This window comes from Mycetomoellerius zeteki, unplaced genomic scaffold (assembly GCF_001594055.1).
Source record: "Mycetomoellerius zeteki isolate Tzet28-1 unplaced genomic scaffold, Tzet1.0 scaffold58, whole genome shotgun sequence".
NCBI classification, from domain to species: domain Eukaryota; kingdom Metazoa; phylum Arthropoda; class Insecta; order Hymenoptera; family Formicidae; genus Mycetomoellerius; species Mycetomoellerius zeteki.
The window spans coordinates 1677853-1693281 of record NW_017257588.1 but is presented as its reverse complement, the minus strand read 5'-3'; the positions used below and the strand labels follow the sequence as shown (position 1 = coordinate 1693281).

Genomic DNA, 15429 nt, shown 5'->3' with positions numbered 1-15429 from the left:
TGCATTTTTATTCATTTATAGGAACTGCATGAAGCATATGTCTATGCCTTTCAATCTGAAAATAATATCAGCTTTTTTCTATGCATCGTGAATACTGTTCAATTCAAAATTTTGAATAGAAAATGCAGTTTTTCAATTCTATTGCACCCAATTGAATCTAATTGAATCCAATTGAAACCAAAAAAAAGTTTTCGCTATTTAAAATACACATTCGGATAGATAAAATTTCAATCCATTTTAATCCATTCTCGTTTACTGGGCTGCGTTCGGAAACATCACCCGGATGCCCCCGTGTATCATCTTATCCTTATTTAACATTGGGTGAACGACAAGAATAAAATGATGCATTGGGGCACTCGGGTGATGTTTTCGAACGCAGCCCTGGAGACACCGGGCCCAACTCCGATTAACTTTGACTACGTTTACACCGTGCATTTAGGCCGCGGCCTATACAATAGATGTCTTTGTTTAATCTACAGGATAAACAAGGACATCTATTGTATAGACCACGGCCTAAATGCACGGTGTAAACGTAGCCATTAATCGGCCGATTGCGGCCTATTAAATATTGCCAACTGCAAGATTTGAAAGTATCCTTAATCGGAGTTGATGAGACCGGCCTCTATATATCGGAACACGGTTGAAAATGGATGTGGTGCGTGTCTGGAGGTCTATTCTTGAAAAGAAACGTATACGAAAGTCTAGGGAAATACTATAGTATACGTTACGTATACTGTAATATTTTCCTAGTTTTTCGTATACGTTTCTTTTCAAGAATAGAGCCCCTGTGCTAATAAGAGCTGCCATGGTCTTCTTATATTTCTTCATCTAGATTATTTTTTATCTAGATAATAATTTTATCTCGATACCAGCAAATATAGCTCGAGAATATAGCTCGAGAAATGACCGATCTCGACTCTTTTAAATCCGTCACGCGCGCATTTACCCAACTTCCTTCAGCCGCATTCACGTCGGAAGTACGTCATCCGCGGGATATTTCGATAAACAGCGGTGGAGATAGCGCCCGCGTCGATCACGAAATCTAACGAGCTCATACGGAAGTAGCCGAAGCGGGGGTAGTCGCGGTCGCCATTTTCTCGGGTAGTCATCGGAAATCATCTTGTTTCTGTCACCACGGTTAATTTTGACCGTATCTCGTTTCGGACGGGGTAAGAGACTGCCTCTGTCCGCCGTAAACGTGCCACGCCGACCGTACCGTCGCACCGCAAATGGCTTGTCTGAACACCCTTAAGCAGGAAATCAAAACGCTCGAATCCGTCTTCCCCAAGAGCCATGAGAGGTTTCAGATAATGTCTGCGAGCGTGGACGAACTCAGCTGCAGATTCGTCGGTAAAAATGGGAAGAAGTATGAAATACACGCCAATATCACAGTAAGTGCAACACGCGCGCGCACACGCCGTCTGCTCCGCACTTGGACGGTCCAGTTTTACGGTAGTAAACTGTTCCGTGTGTAGCGTGAATGAGTGAGTGGCGTGAATACGTGAATACTTTCATTCGCTGCCTCGCTTCGTTTCGTTCATCCCGTTTTCGCACGGACACTCGCCTCAGTTTTGTTCTAATTAAACAAACGGAGCCGACGAGATACTTGTTTTGTGCCATGGACAGGACACCTCGCGGCCAATATTGCTCCACGTCTTTCTCGATCATCTTCGACGCCGATCGATTTTTTTCCACGCTTTTTCTCCTTCGCGAACGCGAGAACCTTCGTCGAGTAAAAAGGTCGAAGTCTGTCCTTTCGGACAGGGGAGTATCTGCCGTTTCGGGGATCTCTCAGGCTTGTTTTTTTTTTTTTTACTCCGATGTGTCGCAGACAAAGGTGGAGGAGAGAAGAGGATCCAGACAAAGAATCTCGAATGTGATTCTTTCGATCTCGAAGATCTCGAATCTCAAAGCATTATTCGATCGCGCATTTAGGGACGCGGTTTTCGCGGCGAGTCGATTTTTTTCTTTTTCTCTCGCTCTCTTTCTTTCTCTCTTTCTCTGGCAACGTAGAGGCGCGACATCCTTATGCGTGTGTGTGAGCGCGCGATGTTAGCACGAGGAACGTCGCAATCGAACGCGATCCTTTTGCAATGCGTATTTCCACTCGTATGTATGATTACAGCGTGGATATTTCAGCATCGTTTACCGATTACGTGACAGATGTCAGTGTGTGTGAAAGTTTCTTTTTTTTGTGTTTCTTTCGCGCGAGTGTTTAAACGGATGTATAACGTACGTAATTGCGTGTCGTGTATGTGCAATTTTGTATTGAAAGTTTGTATTGAAAGTTTGTATCCTTCATTTATTTTCTTTTACAATATGGCCTTAGCGCCAAACACGTTAGAATGTGTTTCATTTCGCGCTCGTAACGCTCGCGAGCATCATTTGTCCTTTAACATTTGATAAACAACGAGGATGAAACGATTCCAAAGAACGTTGCGAGCGTCAAGTGGAATGCTGTCTATTTCCATCAATGTAGATTAACTTTCATCTCGGTTCGACTTAGGATACTTTCCATTTGCTGACCCAAGTTGACACAAGCATCGTTCTATCTTTCTTAACATTCAGTGAATAAGGATAGAGCGACACTTGTCATCAAATGGAAAGTACTCTTCTCTTTATTTTCTTTTAAGAATTAGAAAAAGATATTGTAAGTTGATTAAAATTAATTAATCTATATCGATGAAAAATGGGCATTAAAAGTTTGTTTTTTATTCGTAGGTTGCGTTTAGGGAGATGCTCTATTAGCACCAAGGGGATAACCACTAGCTGAAATATTGTCCCACAGATTACATGATTTCATATGATTTTATCTGATTGCAAATAATTTTTTTCATTATCTATAAAGTAATTTGGTAAAGTATACGATTTTATTTAATATACAATAATTTCTTGTGGTTGCATACGTAATTATACATAGAGATTTCATATGACTTTTCTAATGATTTCGAGGACTCTGTCCCACGATTACATTAAGTGGTTACTTCCTCGATTAGCACTATTTATGTCATTACATCCTTGTTTTATGTCTAATAAACGATGAAGATAAAATCATATAAATAGTGCTAATGGCATCTCCCCGAACGCACTCCTACACGAGAATGCACTAAGGGCCGGTTGTTCCACCTTTTGGTAAATTTTACCTGTTAGATAAATTTGGCAATTCGCGCATGTGATTGGGTAATCTTGCTATTTACCCAACAGGTAAAATTGACCAAAAGGTGGAACAACCGGGCCTAAGCCTTGTGTCCACGGTGCTAGAAATCGGCCCGAGATCTCGGACAGAGAAATAATTGACCGATAGCATTGGTCATGTAGCTGATTTCAGATGTTATTTATTAATTCTTTCCTTGTCTGAGACCTTGAAGCGATTTCAAGCATCGTGGATACAAGACTTTATAACTGTCCTCGATTTTACGAAATTTCAATCATTTTACTTTAGTATAGAAAATGTTCCTTAGTATAGAAAATGTATAGAAAATGATAGCCTAGTATCAGAGATCTGTTTTCTATAGATAAACCAATGGCGTTTTTTCATTATGCGATCAGAAGCAACGGCTAAGGCTATCTTCATCTTCTGATCCCTGAAGACGAAGGATAGTCTTAGCTGTAGTCGTTTTTGGATAACGAAAAGACGCCCCAGTATGTATACTTTTGGAACTTAAAGTGAAATAGATATATGACTGAGATTTGGTGAAATCAAAAAGGAAAGTTCTAATGCAATCTGGTGTAGAAATAAGAAACGATCTCCTAATGTTTGTTCTTTGTAGTTGAACTAACAAGTACACTTAATAAGTATTGCATTTATGTACAATGAGTTCTTTCCAGCAAGAGACATAGATGACAGTGTAAGCTGATCAGACTAGAGATTAAGATTAAGATTGGATTAGAACTTAACCAATCAGGTGAAACAAAACCAAACTCTAGTTTAGCGAACTTTTGGTTTGATTGATTAAATTCCAATCCAATTTCAATCTCTAATCTGATCACAGCTTAACAGATTGCATCATTACCTTATTATTTACTAATGTTAAACAAAGATGAAATGTTACGCTGTCTCTTGATGGAAAGCATTAAATACTCGTACTTGAAATGAAATAGATATTATATTGAAAGTCTGGCGAAGGCAAGACAGTTTAAGTGCAGTCCAGTGTAATTACAAAGAACAGATTTATTATCGTTCATAGTTAAGTACATAAATTATTTATTATTTAGTTATGTCATGACGTTGCATTAATTTAATAATGTTTACATAGGAAACCTATCCTTCAACGCCGCCCGTTTGGTTTGCCGAATCCGAGGAGACTAGTGTTACGAACGCTGTACAAATTTTAAGTAACACAACAGGCCGTGACAACCATGTAATCAACCAAGTTGGTATCCTGTTGAAAGAGTTGTGCAGACTACACTCGTTACCGGAACCACCAGATGTTGAAAGGCTGAGAACCGCTTTGGATCCCTTACGTTTAGGAGGATCGAATGAAGCTGTGGCGCAAAGGATGGATGCTGAAGACTTAGACGATATTGACGAAGATGAAGAGAGTGAGACTGAAGAAGACCTTCATCTGGATATGGACGAAGGAGATGCTAATTCTAAAAATAAGGTAAAGAGAAATGAATTAGTGATTGATTTATTTTAGTTATTTTTGTCATCAATCTTTGTTATTAATCTTTGTCATTGATTTTTAATAATACAGAGTGAAGAAATGGATTTGGAACATCTTGCGACATTGGAAAGGTTGAGACAGAATCAGAGACAAGATTATTTAAAAGGATCTGTTTGTGGAAGTGTACAAGCTACCGATAGACTCATGAAAGAACTGCGTGATATATACCGAAGTGACAGCTTTAAAAAGGGTATGTTATTGATAATGAGGCTTCTATGAGTATTTACTTCAAAGATGTCAGAGGATTTTTGCGGGTTATTGTTGTGTCGTGCTAATAGGTTTCGTAAACCTTCGTCAGAGCGAGGAGCGCGCTTATACTGAACTGCTCCACCGAACACCCTTTATAATCGTTGTTGAGGGAAAAGGGAGAAAGCGGCACCTCCTTAGCTTGTCAGGAGAGCATATTTTACTTACGTTAAAACCTATATGTCTTTTTAAATTATCTTAATGTTTCTGTATTTCTAGAATCTCTTTGTATTTGCTTGGAAAATATGACGTTGTAGATACAGTAGTCGTTTTATTAAATAATATTTGGCGTCCTATCTCAATGCTGTGTTTTGACAATGCTGATTGTGCGACATGTTTCAATCTGACATTCCGTTGATATTTCTTCATGCGCACGTTGACCGTTTCACCAATGCATACTTTCCCGCAAGAGCAAGATATTTTATATATTTTTGCAGAACTGAATGGAGGTTTTTAGTCTTTAGGATTTCTTTTTAAGTTTACTCTGTCTTCTTTGACGATTTGAAAAATTTTGACGTTGCGTTTGTTTAAAATTCTGTATATTCGGTCTGTTGTTCCTCTTACATGGGAGAATAGAGAGACTTCTTTTGTTTAACTCATCCTGTGGTTATTTGTCCGAGTTCTTTGCCCTGTACTAATAGTCCTGTTCACATCCTTTTTATTGCATCCGTTCCGTTAGAGGATTTGTTTTAAATAGTTGAGTTTTGTCTGTAGATATTTTTTATCAGAGGCCTGTATTTATAGTCCGTTCTTTTTTCAAGTCTGAAGTAATATTTTAAGACGCTAATACGATCCTCTGATTGGTTCGTGATATCTTAAGACTGTACTTAAGACAATCCTAAATATAAGATTCAACTATGAATACTGACCTTAGAGTTCCCTCCATTGAAACTTTTGTGAAAAGCGACTCTACATCGAAGCTTATCAACATATTTTCAGGACGTAGACGGATTTTTTAGATTTTCATATGAAATTCGTCGAGTCGGTGATATGTCGGTCCTTTTTATCAGGAGTTGTAATTCGCTAGCTAGGAAATGTAAGAGATCGCATGTCAGAGATTTTATGACACTGACGTCTAGAAGGGATATTGAGTTTATGTACTTTTGGCAGACCATCTAGTCTTGGTGAAAAAAAATTTGTAGATTTCAATGTTGCTTTAGATCAGGGGGTAATTGTGTAACTTTTTTCCTAATTCGGAAATGTGAAAAATGAAAATTTTTATGTATGTATGATACTATAATTATAATGACATCGTATTTTCCGAATAAGTACAGGGAGAAGCTTCTCAGAAATACAGAAACATTCGGATAATTTGAACAGAGACATATAGGTTATAACGTAAGTAAAATATGGAAGACTGTCTTACCAAGCTAAAAAAGTAGCCTTTTCCCGCTCCCGCTTCCCTCTTCCCCTCAACAGCGTTTATATAAAGGGAGTTCTTCGGAAGTGCAGCTCAGTATCTGCATTATTGTTTAGTATTAGTGCATTGCTCGCCCTAATGAAGTGGATAATAAAATTTACGAAACAATGGATCACGACACGGCGATAATCTGTCATCTTTGAAGAGTTATTTTGAAAGTTTTGAGATTACTATTAAGTTTTTATAATTATACATGCATTTTATATATATATATATGTATAATGTTTTTAAATTTGACAAGTTTTTGAAGTGAATTCTTCACATACAATAAACAAAAAAATCATGCAAACTTATTTCCAAAAATGCATGGGATGAAAGTTAAAAGATTAGATAAAAATTATTGAAAGATATTCAACAACAATGTTACAGTTTGCCAGAATTATTTGAGATGTTTTCTATTATCTGATGGACAATTTTAAATCCCTTGTATATTCAGTTTTAATTGAAAATGAAAATATGCGCTTCATTAATGTATTTTTAATATTTGTGAAACTATTTGTATTTTTTATGAAGATACTAATTTGTTAGTTCAAAATTTTGTTGTTGAATTTTTCAATAATAATGTCATCTAGTCATTTATAAGTTATTTTTTGTCTTTTTTTTGATAAGTCACGTCCAAAATAGGTCACAATAATCATCATTAAAAAAATTTTTTTTCTCGTGTAGTTTCTCGGATGAGGAAAGTAAGTGCCTTCTGCCCTATTTTTGGGCAACATAGCACAAAGACATTCAACCAACCTCTTGTATTAGGTTCTCATAAGTGTTTAGAATTCTCTTTTCCATCCGTAATTCTTCAAATAAGAAATTTCTTATTAATAATTCTGCTTTTTTTTAAATACGTACATTGGCTGTTTAAGCACAGAAAACTTTTAACCCACATATGTAGGACGCGAATGGGATCGAACTCGGAATTACAAATCTTGAGTCAACCGTACAAAGCGTGTAGCTTTCGATATCCCTCGTTTTTCTTGAGCTAAAATAATAAAACAAGCATTCTATTCATATTTTCGTTGTCTCATTTGATAACAGTTGATGCTTGCTCACTGTTACTCATTAAGTACTGATCTAGTATTAAATTTGTCGCCTTTAAGTTTCAGATAGATGTGAAACTAAAAGGCGACATGACTTTTAAAAACTATAATTATTTTTCACATATTCAAGGAATATGTTTTTGTTTTTTTATTGCATTTAAAAAAAATTTATCTTTTTATCATCTGATGAATGTGTTGTCAAAAGAATTTTGAAATATTCTATATACATTTGATGTTTTTTTTTTTTTCAGGAATGTATAGCATAGAACTAGTAAATGACAGTTTGTATGAATGGAATATCAGATTGATGTGTGTAGATCCTGATTCACCACTTCATAGCGATCTCATTCTTTTGAAAGAGAAAGAAGGCAAAGACAGTATTCTACTCAATATGCTTTTCAAGGTAATAAGGCTAAACTTAAGACTTAAGCTTCGAATAGTAGTAATAGCAGTAGTATTATAGGGACTGATGTAGTCTCATTTGCTGCTACTATGTCATCTAGGTCTAGAGAATTCTTCTGTATAATTCCTGACAGATTGTTAGTTCCAGCCCAATGTATACTGAGCCTTATGAGACTGCTCAATCTTCCTCTCCCTCAGATCTTAAGCTTAATGTAGCTCTAGGATATGTATATTCCTTTATATCCTTAGGCTTAGTATAAGGTACTAGAATCTGTACCTTTTTAATCGTGCTTTTTCGATCAATTTCTTATAAAACGATGTATATATGGGGATGACGGACAGAATCAAATCTGGGATTATGAGTTAACCATTTTCATAAGGAGTCAGATGTCACCGCACTAAGCTTTGAATAATAGCGTTTTTCACTGGCAGAACTGGTGCGCACTCAGTACACATTAAAGCTGTTGTACACTAATCTAATCTGAATGTAAAAGTGATATATCTAAATTAATAAAATACCCAACGTATATTTTATCAAATACCACAATAAAATTTATTAAAGATTTCACGATTTAATTCGTTTCTATATTTTTATTAAACGTACATCTTTACGTTGATTTGTGTACAACGGTTTTAAAGTGCACTGAATGGGCATCAGCTCTGCCAGTCAAAAACGCTATAAGATATATACATATATGAGTAAATCTTTAGATTAGGGGATCCCCCAATGACCTTGACCTTGACATATGTTGTCAAGGTCATAACCCCGAGTGATCTCCAACAAGTTTTAACCGTTGCTCATTATTTGTTAAAAAATTATTAACAAAAAAAGTTTATTAATAAAACCTAACTTTTGGACACAATTGCGTTCCAATGAAACAAATTCTCTGCTTTAACAGCGCAAAATATTTTCTTACTATATATAATTTCCTATATAATTTTTATGTCTTTAGAACAAAGAATTTGTGTTTTTAAAAGAGAGAATTTGTTTTTTTAAAAACAGAATTTGTGTTTTAAAGGGAAAAAAATGTGGTTTTAAAGCAAAGAATTTGTGTTTTTAAAGCAGAAAATATTTGAGTAAACGTATATAAGGTCTTAAAAAATAAAATAAAATTTGAATAATAACATTATTCGTTAAAAAATTATTAACAAAAGAAGTTTAAAAAAGTAACTTTTCTTAGCAGAGGGAAAGTGGGATGAACCTTGCTTCTGTTTTATATAGTAGAAAAGAGACATTATTTTTTAAACTTTTTTTGTTAATAACTTTTTAACGAATAACAAATAACGGCTAAAACTTGTTGGAAGTCACTCGGGGTCATGACCTTGACAATATATGTTAAGGTCAAGATCATTGAGGGGGGGGGGTCCCTAATCTGAAGATTTACCCATATATATTATTAATTTATACTTTTTCTAAACTTTTTTGTAGATATTTTATTCCTAACTTTCGTTATCATAGGAAACTTATCCGTTTGAACCTCCATTTGTAAGAGTCGTACATCCTATCATATCTGGTGGATATGTTCTTGTGGGAGGTGCTATTTGCATGGAGCTTCTTACAAAACAAGGGTGGAGTTCGGCGTATACAGTAGAAGCTGTTATAATGCAGATTTCAGCGACGTTAGTGAAAGGGAAAGCGCGTATACAGTTCCAAGGATCAGGCGGCGCTGGCAAAGTGTGTGGCGGACAAGGCCAGTATAGTTTGGCACGTGCCCAACAGTCATTCAAGTCTCTTGTACAAATACATGAAAAGAATGGTGAGAATTTACTTGTTTTATGCGCTGTTGTTAATTATTAACATCGCTTAAAAACGTTTTTACATTTTAATAGGTTGGTTCACACCTCCAAAGGAGGATGGCTAATGAACACCAACTGCGGAAAAGTACCGAAAATATGATACATGCTTACAGCTGAGACTTTAATTCGGTGTGTGCCCAACAAGTAATTGTTATGATAATGATTTGATACACAAACACAACAGTAACTAAGTAACTTAAGATACTGAATTAATCTAACATATAATTCCTTTGATGGCTAAAAAAGCTGCCGTACACCTTGGTTATGTATCCATATTTTTTTCGGTCATTAGTAGTTAGATTTATCGCGAATTATATCGATAAATGTAAGGTATCATTTCGCTTGAAATTGATTCTTATGTTTTAAGAATCGCATTGTTACAGTATCGTAATTTTATGTGTATTCCCTTCCCTTTAAAGATACATATGTTGTACGTGCGAAACAGTATAATTATTCTGAAAAATTTTCGCTTTCTGAATAATGCGATCGTGTTTCCTGTCTCTTTAACGGGAGGAGATTATGATTGAACGTTTTACGTTAAATAATGCTGGACAAATTTTTAAGTTTTTCTTTTATTGTTTTATTATTGTGTCTTTTCTTTATTTTCTATAAAGCAACTGTCATGTTCGGTGCATTTCAATGACGAGGCTGCATTTCGTTGCTAATATATGCCGTAAATAAGTAAAAACAATGGTAGTAAAAATGCATCTCTTGAAGAAAAATATACATCACTTCTATTCTTGAAATCTTTTGCCAAATATCTCTTGATATCCAAAAATTATGTAAGCGCACAACCAAAACATTTTTCTTTTTTTTTTTTCAAAAAAATTATGTAGAAATAAAATGGCTAAATAAATTATAAAAGTATAGCTTTTACATCGAGAGGCTCTAGAGAGTACGATTATAGAAGTTACAAAAGTATCTGCAAGCTTTTAAGACTTGCAATTAATTAAGTATATGTTTTGTAAAACTAATTTTGTCTATATCAATAATCAAGTCAAGATTTTTGACACGAGAAGCGATATTTTTTTACATTCGGCGAATAATATATTTCGTAGCATTATTGGATTAGATGAAAGGTAGATCTTATAATGTTTGTATCAGTTGCTTTCTATTTACATCAAAACTTAGATAATTCTCTTTGTGACGTCTTAATCCTTTGAAGCATACATTTTTCTTTTTAACCCTTTTCTGTGAAATTTGGTATATGGGGGTTTTTTAGGTCGCTGATTACGAATCCAAAGTCAAGATATAAAAATATTGCATCCAAGATGGGGGATTTAAGATAGTGGATTAAATAAAACTCAATTTATGCATTTCGCTTCCGCCATTTTGAATCAATTTTGAATTTTTGAAATTTGGCATCGAATTAGTAATTAGCGATCACAAAAACCTCCTACACGAAATTTCAAACTAAAACATTAAAAAACCTGACCAAAAATGAATTTTTCCGAAAAAAGGATTTTTTTTATCTTTGTTTATTTATAAACAACTGTTACAATAAGTAATAAGGACTATTAAACTATTTTTTTTAATAGTCTTCTACTTCTAAGACACCAGGAAAACACAAAAAACCAGACCTAAATGCGTCAATTAGAAAATAAACGACTAAAAACTGAAGAAGTTTAGGTGGTAACGTGGATTACCACCATGCTTCAAAGGATTAACTCAGTTAAATGCACGCTCCTTTTCATTCTTGACAAGTGAAATTCAACTGAGTTTTTATCTATAATCTACACAAATTCGAAAGCGAGTGCTTTGTTGACTGAGCTTGTTAATTCACATTAAAAGTGAAGTTATAGATCTATGTTGTGAGATAACTTTGTCATCAAAGTAAGCAAGTAGTGACGTCATTTTTATAATTACATAACTTTTGACTCAGTATCACTTATGTGAAAATGGAAAGCAACTATTGTATACAATACAGCAGAGCTCGGTACGATTTGCACTTCTCGGCCGATTTTCGACTCTGCTCCGCCTTCTGCTACTCTTCTCACCTCATCCCCCCGCGCGCAGTCCAAATGCCGCTCGACGAATGAAGTTTACAGCATGAGCGCCCAAAGCGGGTGGACCTTATGTCTACGAGCGTCATATGCTCCTAAACGTCGAGCGGCATTTGGACTGCGCGCGGGGTGATGAGGTGAGAAGAGTAGCGGAAGGCGGAGTCGAAAATCAGCCGAGAAGTGCAAAGTCCTGCAATACAGTAATTAATGTGGATGTGTATCTTTTTGGATAGAACATAAGAATGATACAGATGCAAATATATAGATGCTGTAGCAGCATATATTTCCTTTTTTAAACATTACAAAAATTTATGTTGATCTTTTTTTGCAATATTATCCAGATAGCTTATAGCTTTCTATAATATATATACATATACATATACATCCTGTTGTGTGTAATATTGAATATTCGAATATAGAAATTGTATAGTTGTACATAATAGAAGTACTCTTTAGAGTCTTTATCACACAGAGAGCATAAATACAATAAAAGCTTAAAAGTTTTGGTTGTGTGTTTCATCAAACAAATCCATTCTAAAATCTATTTTTCATTATTTACTCTATGATACAATCTATAAGATATAAAAGGTGCTTTTCATTTAATGATACAAGTCAATACAAATATAACGTTCTATTTGTTATTTACTGAATGTCAAGAAAAATAACATGATGCTTGTGTCGATTTTTATCATCAAATGGAAAGCACCTAAAATCATATTATATATGCAAGATATAATTTTTTTAATAAGAGATGCGTGAACTAAACATTATCGATATGGAATTAATTCTCATGTACAAATTTGTTTTCGAAGAATTATGAGTTCCATGCAAATGTTAGAGTTTCTAATAATCGCAAGAGAGGAAATTCTTTCGAGTGATTTTACACATTCGATAATAATTGATTGTTTGTAAGCAGTAAATGGCCAAAGTGTGTTGTGTAAACATTTTTCTTCTAAAGCGGAATTTGTCCATTAGAATTAATAATATAACAATATCATAACATTTGTAAGTTTAGTAAATCTAATTTTTGCTATCAATTATACTTATAAAAGGAACATTATCTTCATAAAAATTGTATATTTGTTATTGTTAAATGCGTTTTTGTAATACGGCAATGAAGTTACGTTACTGAAACTGTAAAAATTACAGACGTTAATTGGTAATATTCTTTGGATTTGTATCACACTTCTAAACATTTATGTAGTTTGTTTCGTACATACATACATGCATGTACACGTACACATACACATATGCATTCTGTTCCTTATGCTTCATCTTCCTACGTAATCTCGAATGAGTAGCCTTTCTGCAACTATCACGTTCATTTGCAAACATGTCAACATGAACATTTTATGAATATCACGAGTAGTCATATTATTTTCATAAGAGTCAAGAAAATCTATTATTTTCGTTGTAAATATATCGTCAATTGAAACAACCAATTATGACGGTTCAACTGTTATATTTCAGGGATTTTTATTTCAAAGGTATCATTACTTTTAATAATATTACGTTAGGGTACGTGTCTGCGTAATTATCGTGTTTGCTTTCGTTAGAATGAATGGATATACCTGAACGCCTATTAATCGTATGGAGATGGAGCAGTACATATGTTATTGGTAATAACGCATGTACAATGTATCAGTACACATGATTATTGGTATAACTGGATCGAGTAGCGTGGGTCACTAGTTTCGTTCGCGGTACAGTTAAACTCGTTTGTGAGCAAATCATATGAGCAGTATCGTCATATAAATAATAGATTCTTAAGTATAGATGTGCGATCATCGAGCTCGTTGTCAACGGGTACCACGATTTGTACAGCCGCCGCCCGTTTGACACTGAGTGCTGGTTGTTCGTCGCTGGACGTCGTTAAACGTTATGTTCTTTGCCAAAACTTCGTATCGTCTGTTAAGTTTTATTTTTATTTTTTTTTAATCTAACTGCGTACGATCGCGGAGAGCAATGTGACATGTGTATTTTTGCTACAAATATCGTTAAGACTTTTCGTTTTCTTAATACGACATTCAACATTCGACTCTTGTGCTGATATTCGTGATGATATAAAAAAATCTCAGAATCTCGATGTAAGGTCGATATGTTGCACGCGATTAGTTCGAATTAATTACATTTATATAAACAAGATACGAGTAACAAGAGTAATAAGATAAGGTAACGATAATTCCGCGCAACGTGTTGGGATTTGTTCCGGGTTGAACGCTTTGACGAAAGATGTGCGCCTAAAGAAGTGGAAGTTTGAATTAGTTGGTTATTACATAACTCTGGAATGCATTTCTCAAATTTTTAGATTGTGTGCAGTAATGTAGTTGTCAAATTTTTTGTTGTATATTCGAAGTAATCTTTCTATTTGAAGACTGATAAAAGTAGAACTTGTGAATGTACTTTTCTTCCACGTTACATTTGTAAAATGTGTCTTTCACACTATACTTGGATTCGTGAGCATGAGAATAAAAGATACTCGAGCAATTTATCCGTGTTGAATGGGACTTTCTATGTATTTGTGAATATGAAAACATTATGAAATTGTAACGTAAGATTTTCGTATGAAGGCATTAGTGCCAATTGGGAAGGTGGATATACATATCCCATTCCAAAATGTATTTGTGGCAAAAATAATCATCTAAAGTCTCTTCCAACTCATTTGTTCACATTTCATTAATAATGTGGATGTTTATTATACGTTAAGTGCGAATAATCGATTGCTGTAATGACAAATTATTTCTTTTTGTTTAAAGGGAGAGCACCCGGTTCACGCGGAACTTTAAATAAGCGACTGAAGTGACTGAATGTAAAACATGATACAATCATATACGGAAATTATTACATCCACGTGTACCTGGTAACAGATCTGCATTCTATTCAAGACAGAACGACGAGTAATAGTCTGCGTTTCGCTTGAACCGTGGTATTTGATTGCATCCATTTGATATTTGGGATATAATGACTTTGTGTATCGTGTTAAGTATATGATATAACTTAACTCTCATATTATAACATTTTTCTGACGAGGGTATAGACTTCCGGATCAAAGCAGAGTGTGCGTACGCGTCGAGAGAAATTGGGATTAAAGTTTACTTTATTTTTAGTTTTTATTGCAAATTTTCGGAATCGTTCGTCCCTCCTTTTCCGCAAACATTTCGTTATTTTCTCGACGTGGACGATTATGTGTTCCTCGAGTCTAAACCCATAAGTTAACTTATGTCTCTACTCTGTCTGCGTACCTATTTGCGTAATTAACTCATTGGTCAACCAAGAGATCGATTATTTTTTGGTAATTGGTCGCGTCGTCTCATTGTCAATATAATCTTAAGATTACTCTACGTATCTTAAATCTGCTCCACTTGTATATCGTACCATTACTGATTTGAGTGAAAGTTTCCATAATTCTAATATATCAAGCATTATATTTTCTCTCTTTCCTTCTCTTTTTCTCTTTTTATTTCTCTCTCTCTCTCTCTTCTCTCTCTTTCTCTCTCTCTCGTACACCACAATTTCACGTTAAGTTACGTTAATTATTGTTTAGGAAAACGCTACGAAACACAAGAAATAAAGATTTTAATAAAAAAATTTATTTGAATGTGTATATATACATATGTGTACCCTCTTTATATTTTCAGATAAAACAGAGCTGTCCAAGGTCGGTGTCTTTTGGCTTGAAATCGAAATGTGTTGTTATTCACATCTATTATCGCATTCCTACTTATTTATTTCATTTCTGTTTTGTCATAGCGTGCAACGCTTGGTCTCAGGGACGACACTATTTTGAAATCATTAAAAATTTTTAATCTATATCTTTCACTATGTTTAAAAGTATTCTTTTATTCATATTTTTATAGTTAAAT

At 34.6% G+C, this 15429-nt stretch overlaps 1 protein-coding gene across 2 annotated transcripts; it reads left to right on the top strand.

The window, feature by feature from the left end:
* The first annotated feature begins 1053 nt into the window (after positions 1-1053).
* On the top strand, positions 1054-15125 carry LOC108728159 (ubiquitin-conjugating enzyme E2 Q2). 2 transcript variants are annotated; one of them, XM_018456575.1, is made up of 7 exons: positions 1054-1391; positions 4257-4604; positions 4698-4857; positions 7616-7767; positions 9226-9523; positions 9597-9692; positions 14323-15125. In XM_018456575.1, the coding sequence occupies exons 1-6, from the start codon at positions 1230-1232 to the stop codon at positions 9626-9628; spliced, it is 1152 nt and encodes a 383-aa protein (XP_018312077.1). In that variant the 5' UTR covers positions 1054-1229; the 3' UTR covers positions 9629-9692; positions 14323-15125. The 2 variants fall into 2 exon arrangements, with proteins under 2 accessions (XP_018312077.1, XP_018312075.1); XM_018456573.1 differs by having other exon boundaries at positions 1055-1391; positions 9597-9754.
* Positions 15126-15429: the final 304 nt, after the last annotated feature.

What these genes read in the sequence shown, in the direction of transcription:
- LOC108728159 (XM_018456575.1), top strand. Translation starts at nt 1,230, where the DNA reads ATGGCTTGTCTGAACACCCTTAAGCAGGAAATCAAAACGCTCGAATCC. An exon ending in ATGCTAATTCTAAAAATAAG is followed by an intron (nt 4,605 to 4,697) that starts GTAAAGAGAAAT and finishes TTAATAATACAG; the next exon opens with AGTGAAGAAATGGATTTGGA. An exon ending in AAGTGACAGCTTTAAAAAGG is followed by an intron (nt 4,858 to 7,615) that starts GTATGTTATTGA and finishes TTTTTTTTTCAG; the next exon opens with GAATGTATAGCATAGAACTA.